We start from the raw sequence: 7,526 nt of genomic DNA, 5'->3' as shown, positions 1-7,526 counted from the left end.
AATAGATGCAGTGTATTATTTGTTGAAAGTGTACTTCCGATTTGATTTGAAACTGTCTCATTGCTATCTGTTTATCAATAAAACTTTGAAAACAAAAACAAAAACAAAAACAAAAACAAAATATGGTCAATGCTTAGATTTCCCTAAATGTATTACCATAAAGGACACATCATTAACCTACCTCAAAATACTCCCCAATCACCTTGAAAATATCCTACTGTTCTTGTCACTTTGTAAAGCAGTTCTGAAGTTCTCTTTCCCAAGTGTCTTTGGGCTGTTGTGGCTGCCTTTTTTTTTTTTTTAAATGATAGAACCTTTATTTCCTAACTTCCTAAGCCTTTGCCAGAAGGCAGATGAGGTGTAGTGTATGTAGAAGGCAGAGTAAGCCCTTCTCAAGCAATCCAGAACTCAGCAGAGACCCCACACATGTTATTCTTTATAGTATTTCCCATATGCCAGAGGGAGCAGGACTTCTATGGACCCGGGCCTTGTTGGGAAAGTTGAGCTTCCTGGAAAAGGCAGTCATCCCAGATATTCAGGCCTAGAGAATAGCTTGGCTGGGCAGGTCTTCAGGAACGGTTGTCTCGTGGCCTTCTGTGGGGTCGGGAGCCACCGCTGGAGCTGGGCACAGAGCCCAGCCCAGGGGGTGCCCCTGGAGGCTGGTAACCACATTCACTGGGATCCAGGGGGTCCCGACTGAGCAGTACCCAAACTGCAGGCACATGGCGGCGTACTGTGAGGGGGTCTAGGCCTGTGTCAGGTGAGGTTGGAACCCAACTGTCCTCAGTCTGCAGAAATCGCAATTTGGTGAGCTGGTGCAGACCTGGGACTCGCCTCTTGACAATCTCCGCACAGCTGACAGCTTTCCCTGCAGCACGGCCAGAACCTGAGAATACCACATGCCGAGCACTGCCACCCTCCAAGCGGCCCAGTGCCAGGCCCAGCAGGTTTCGAATTTTGCTGCCATCTCGAACACGCATCTCCAGTGTATCAGGAGGTAGCTGAGGCATTGGGGAAGGTGCTGGGAGCTCTACAGAGCCAGCTTTCCGGTAGTGCTCCATCCTGCTTGCTGCCCACACTGCCACAGACCAGGCACGCTCGAACCTCACGGCGCAGCCAAGATGGCGCGTGGCTGCCTTGATATGGTGAATCAATTCAAAATATTTACCTCTCATGCTCATTTTGACTTTGGGGAAGGGCCAAAAGTTGTCCATCATTTTTTGGCAACATGTCATTTACTTTAATAGTTTTTTTTTTTTTTTTTTAAATTTAAACATTCACCAAATTTCTGATACCCCTTGCTCTAAGCACCAGATCAGGAGCACAGAAATGCTATGTCATCTTCCTCTCGGCCATGCACGGTCATCACCTGCTGAAATGAAGCAGGCACACGTGATTCTACAGTCACCATCACACAAGGTGACCACACAGCCTGGGCAGAGGGAAAGATTGTCACTGTGTTCTGGAAGGCAGCTATGCTAACCACTATGACACCAATGCCTCGGCTTTACTGTGCTCTGACAGAACAGCTGTAACTCGCATCCAATGTACATTCGTGTGTACTTCTAGACTTTATGGCCACCTGGTTCACACAAACACGGAAGTTTAAGTTTACCTTCCAATAATTCCTCAAAATCATCGACAAAGAATTCCTTCAAAGGAGGGCGTTTTGGCCTCTTCAGGGTGTTTAAAAGCTGCTGGATTTTGGAGGACACTCTGCTGTTCACAGGGACACCTGTCAAAGGGGAAACAGAAAGGACTGAGGTCAAGACAAGACATATCCACAGGAGTGTGCCAGGCACAAGGCTCCCTCGGACAGTCAGCCCCTCAGGAATCAATCAACTCATTGACACATATTTTCTAAATGCCTTCCAAGACAGGTCTGGTTCTAAGTTTGCAGTTTCCAAAGTGGCCCAGGGAGGCCTGGCACCTTTCCAAGATTTATGAGGTGAGGAATGTTCCATGGTAGTACAGACATCATTTGCATTTCTTGATTTGCAGGTACACTCATGTGATATCGCTAGACATGTGAAAGACATGCGAACTCTAGCGCTTTGGTTAGCTAGTTGTAAGAGACTGGCAGAGTATTTTGGGAAATGTTTTTCATAAGTATGTGAGATTTATGTCAACAGTAATGAGTTAATTATTTTTGTTTTGTTTTTGTCCTTTTTTTTTTTTTTTTGGCAGAACCGGGGATTGAACTCAGACCCTTGTGCTTGCTAGGGGAGCGCTAATTCCACTGAGCCATCTCCCTGCCCCCCTCTTTTTGTGTATTTTTAGGGAAGGGTCTACAGGGTGTTCAGGGTTTCACTACTAGATCGGACTCATAGTGATCCACTCCCCATTTACAGCCTCCCAAGAGCTGGGATTACAGGTGCACGCCACCACGCCCAGTCTCAATTGCCATCTCAGTGCACCCCAGGGGCGGGGCAAGCATAGCCAGTCCAGAGATGGAATCCCTGGCCCCTGCACCTGCTGGCAGGCACTTTAATCTGCTGAGCTATTTGGCCTGCCCTTGCTTTTGTCTTTTAAGATAGGGTCTCACTATGCAGTTCAGGCTGACCTTGAGCTCACTCTGTAGCCTAGGCTGGTCTTAAACTTGCAATGACCTTCCTGCCTCAGCCTCCTTCTTTCTAAAAGCATAAAATTTGGAACAAAAATATAAGGCTGTTTTATTCATAGCCAATATAATCGTGCATTAGAAGATTCTAAAGATTCTACCAACAGAAAAGTTACTAGAACAAATATAAGATCAATAATACAACATCAACTGCACTTCTATAGCTTACCAACAAGTAATTGGGACAAACTTAACACTATTTACAATTTACAACTGCATCAAATATGTAACACATTTTGGGGTAATTTTGACAAATTATATGTAATACCTTTTCTGAAAGCTACAAATCACTTATGAACACTACTGAGATTTTTTTTCCAACTAGCTAAAAAATTGGGTCTTGCGGGTTAGCTCAGTTGTATAAGGGCCTGCTTGGGCAAACCTAGTCAGGCTCAGGGAACCGCAGTTCGATCCCCAGCTCCATGTGCTTTATCAGACCTGCCCTTAAGGTAGCCTGAGCCAGCCAAAAAAAAAAAAAAAAATCCAAATAGCTGAAAAAAAAAAAAAAAAAAATGGAGCTCTTCCATGTTCATTGTCTGAAATCTTGCCAAGTTGATCTGGAGATGCAATGAAGTATCAGTCAAAATCCCAGCAGGAGATTTTTAGAGAAATAGCTAATGGATTTTTATGTATTAAATACAAAAAAACTAAATAGCCAATGCACTTTTTAAAAGGAGACATAGGGGACTTAAACTATACCATTTCAGGAACATCTATGAAACCGCAGTGATCGGGGCAATGTAAGGTGTTGTATTATAGACAAGAACAACAGCAATGACCAGCACTATGGAAATAGTCCCACACAAATGGTCAACACTACCTATGTAGTTAATTCTAATTTTAGCAAAAGTCTAAGGTATGAGTAAAGTTAATACTTCTGTTTATGGACATCTAGTTATTCTAATACCACTTACTGTAAAAATAATTCTTCCCACTTAGTTTCACTGGCATCTCTAAAATCTTAGATTTAGAAGAAAACTGTGATCTTGGGTTAGGCCAAAATCTCATGGCTCAAGGAGGGTGTTCCCAAGAGAGGTACCTGGTGGATATGTGGAAGAGGCTCCCCAAGGGAAGAGACTGGGCATGGGATCATACACAGAGGAGAAGAGCCACACGCGAGGACATTCAGAAAATCACCAACATCTCTGAGCCTGCACAGGGGAACTCCACTGCAGCAGCCTCACAAGTAACTGGGGTGAGGACCACAGCGCACTGCATCAGAAGGCAGAAGCCTGCCACAGTTGCTCGTCTCCTCCAAGGCTGTAGGCCCAACTCCTTTTGTACCCAGTCTAGATATGACAAATTATATGTAATACCTTTTCTGAAAGCTACAACCACTTATTAACACCACTGAGATTTTTTTTCCAACTAGCTATTTTTTTTCCAACTCCCTACTCTCTTGCTTCCCTGTCTGACCACTCTGTAGATATCTGCAATTGTCTCTGCGTTCCAAGTGTTCTGTGGTAACATCCACTGCACATACCAGTTTCCTTTCACATGCACATGGCTTACAGAGGACGGCTGCTCAAGGTTGCTAAGGGAACACACAAAGCTGTTTTCAACCTGAAGAGAAAAGGGATGCTCACCATCTGCCGTTTCCAGGATGCTGCCACTGTACCCTCGAGGGACACCTCTCACCGAGGCCACTTGTGGCCGCTCATAGTGTGAATACGGTACAATGCCCGTGGTGACATCAGGAGGGGCAGAGTGCACGTCTGCTTTTGAAAAACAAATCCAGGAAAGTGGCTGTTATTTCAAGTGAGTGTTCAGCAGTTGTTCAAACCCCATTTGTATGAAGCTTCACTAGCTGAGTGCTAAGTAGTGGACCGTAGTGCCCTAGTTAGCATTGTCCTCCTGGCTGACCAAAGGCACAGCAAGAGTGTGTGGAGATGTAGGGAGGTGACCAGCTCAATTTGCAAAAAGGTTCAGACCCACAACCACTGGTCACAGCACATAGGCTACCACCACAGTAGCCTGGCAACTTTATCCACTGACTGAATGATTGGTTGTAGCATTGGGGATAGAACCCAGAGTGTTTTCACTGAGCTACATCCTCAGCCCTTTTCAAAATAATATTATTTGTTACTTTGAGAAAGAATTTTTGTTATTTTGCTACTTTCTTATTTATGTCACTAAGTTGCCCAGGCTGGGTTCAAACTTGTGATGCCCTGCCTCAGCCTCCCCATGCATGGGATTACAGGTGGGTACCACCAAACCCAACCTGAATTTCAGCCTTCAATTAGAAATTCCCCCTCAGAAAGCAGAAACAAATTTGAAATCAAGCGTTTTTGGAAAATTATCAAATAATAGCCAGACTTCTATAAATTACCCCCAATCTTCTAAAAAGTATGCCAGATATCACAAAGACACCACCTTTGTAGGTCTTAAAGAATAAAACTAAAAAGTTAAAACTATTCCCACTGCCAGTTAAAAATGTTACAATGATGAGGCAGATGAAGTTGCACATGCCTGTGATCTCAACAACTTATGAGACTGAGGCAGAAGTATCACAAGTTGGAAGCCTGCCTGGGCAACAGAGTGAGACATCTACCTCCAAAAACAAAACAAAACTCCAATAGTGAAACCACAATAACTTTTCAAAATAAGATTAATAATCCAGGTATGGTGGCACTCGCCTGTAATCCCAACACTTGGGAGGCTGAGGCAGGAGGATCACAGCAAGTTCAAGACCAACCTGGGCTACACAGTGAGTTAAGACCAGTTCCAACTATATACTGAGGTCCTGTCTCAAAAAATCAAGCCAAACATACCAATAGGAAAAAAAAAATAGGATTAATAAGACCATATAAAATATAAAAATGATTAAAAGTGCTCCTCTATTGTTTCTTTTTTCTTTTTCTTTTCTTTTTTTCTTTTTTTTTTTTTTTTTTTGCCAAACCAGGAATTGAACTCAGGCCCTTGTGCTTGACAGGCAAGCACTTATTCTACTGAGCTATCTCCCTGGCCCCTCCTCTATTGTTTCAATCTACATTTTTGTGCTTAGTTTCAAGGCGTAGCATATGTATCTCTTCTGAATACTGGCTGACAGCAGGAATTAACAGTGCACTTGGGCCTGCCACAAGGAAAGGCACTGTGCAGGAACACGGATCAGGATCACAAGTCACTATGACACCAAGTACAGAGATACTTATCCACCTAAGAAAATCCATAGTAGCTTTGCTGGGTGGAGACCTGAATCACTTGGTATTTCAATAGATGTACTGCCAGTCTTGCCTTGTCACTCTTAACACTCAAAAGCAGGGGCGGCAAACCTCTGGCATGTGTGTTGCTTTTCTTTTAAGACAAAAAATACTAATCTATGAGGTGTTTTTTTTTTTCCTCTAAACTAAAGCTTCAGCATTCAGGCTTAATTGTAGTGCTGGCACTTTGTGGTAACTAAGTAGGTCTTGGGTTGCAGTTTGGGTGCTTGACTCTAAAAGGTTTGCCATCATTGCTCTACAAGTTTAAATTCTGGTCATCTGCTATTTCATCACCCTAGCTAGAACACAAAGCAGGAACTTTTTACATATGCAGAAAGCTGAGGCATATACCCTTTAGAAACACCTAAAGCTTAAATGACATAATTTCCACAACTTTTGACAGAGCTTAATGTTAAACAAGTTAGCACTGTAAAGTATGTATGAAAGAACCAGGAGCTTCTTTCAGTTTTAAAAAGAAACTTTCTCAAGTTCCCAAGTCTAGCAAAAATAAATGATACAAAAAGTATAGGTAGAAAAAAAAAAGTACAGATGGAAAAAAATAGAGGTAGCCATGGTAATTTTTGTACTATAAAATATTTTAAATACCTGCAATGAAAAACTACACTCAAAAATTAATTACTATAACTAAAAATTTAACTTCTTTTAAGTATTAACACTTCTTTGTGTCACATCTTTAAACCAAAACTGAAACTAATTTTTTAAATTACCTTTACCTAGTATATCCTACCTCATTTTTTTTTCTTTTTTTAAAATCTGTTTATTTGTTTATATATTTGGTATAGGGTCTTACTACGCAGCTTGGACTCATAGTGATCTTCCTGTCTCAGCCTCCCCAGCACTGGGATTATAGGCATCCGCGACCACGCCCGGTTGCAGTGGCCAGCACTGCATACAGTATTGGAGATCGAACCCAGGTGCTTACAGTTGCCAGGAAGGAGCTTAGACTGCCGAGCTATCTCCCTGGCCCCTAATTTGTTTTTCTTAATCTACTCTTTGTATATTTTTTTCCTTAGTTCATAATGAAGAATTACCTAATGTTAGAAACTGAAGTAAAGAGTGATTTTGCAACAAGAATAGGGAAGATGAATACAGGCTGATCAAACCTATCTAAAGTGCTTGGGATCAGCACGTTTCAAACAACAGAACTGTTTTGGTCTTGGGAACATTGGTACACTTTGTTGGTGAGCATTCCTAATCCAAAAGTCCAAAACAAATCCAAATTGCTGCAATGTGACATTTGAAGTTTCATTCAGATTTCAGATTCTTTATTAGCAGATTAAAGGAACTCAATCTGTATTTCACGATTTAGAAATTTAAGTCAAAGGCCAGGGAGATAGCTTGGTGGTCTAAGCGCCAGACTGGCAAGTGCAAGAACCTGGGTTCGATCCCTGGTACTGCATCCATGCCGGCACTGGAACCCTGGGTGCACTGTGCCAGCCACCAAAACCAGGTGTGGCATGCATATGCCCGTAATCCTAGCACTGGGCAGGCTGAGACAGGAGGATCACTACGAGTCTGATTTTTTTTTTCATTTATATGAGTCTGATTTAAAAAAAAAAATCAGGGGCTGGAGAGATGGCTCAGTGGTCTAAAGCACCTACTTGGAACTAGCTTGGCAAAGCATCAGGGACCGCGGTTCAATCCCCCAGCACCACATGCCAGCCAGCCCCGCCCCCTGGTGGGCT

General features: G+C 42.8%; 2 protein-coding genes across 2 annotated transcripts in view; both read right to left on the bottom strand.

The window, feature by feature from the left end:
- The window catches only part of Dip2a (disco interacting protein 2 homolog A), a 148,547-nt gene that overhangs the window by 73,510 nt on the left and 67,511 nt on the right, over positions 1 to 7,526 (bottom strand). The window contains exons 6-9 of the mRNA XM_023716074.1: positions 4,207 to 4,335; positions 1,616 to 1,735; positions 824 to 1,078; positions 614 to 712 (exon numbers count right to left, since the gene is read on the bottom strand). Coding sequence (XP_023571842.1) covers positions 614 to 712; positions 824 to 1,078; positions 1,616 to 1,735; positions 4,207 to 4,335 — 603 coding nt within the window. The remainder of the gene's footprint in view (positions 1 to 613; positions 713 to 823; positions 1,079 to 1,615; positions 1,736 to 4,206; positions 4,336 to 7,526) is intronic.
- On the bottom strand, positions 326 to 1,097 carry LOC101577970 (ribonuclease P protein subunit p25-like protein). The gene has a single exon (XM_004631819.2). It carries the CDS (start codon positions 1,059 to 1,061, stop codon positions 570 to 572), a length of 492 nt encoding a protein of 163 aa, XP_004631876.1. The 5' UTR covers positions 1,062 to 1,097; the 3' UTR covers positions 326 to 569.

This window comes from Octodon degus, unplaced genomic scaffold (genome assembly GCF_000260255.1).
Source record: "Octodon degus isolate 3935 unplaced genomic scaffold, OctDeg1.0 scaffold00045, whole genome shotgun sequence".
Taxonomy (NCBI): domain Eukaryota; kingdom Metazoa; phylum Chordata; class Mammalia; order Rodentia; family Octodontidae; genus Octodon; species Octodon degus.
This window is presented reverse-complemented; position numbering and strand designations above follow the sequence as displayed.

What these genes read in the sequence shown, in the direction of transcription:
- LOC101577970 (XM_004631819.2), bottom strand. Translation starts at nt 1,061, where the DNA reads ATGGAGCACTACCGGAAAGCTGGCTCTGTAGAGCTCCCAGCACCTTCC.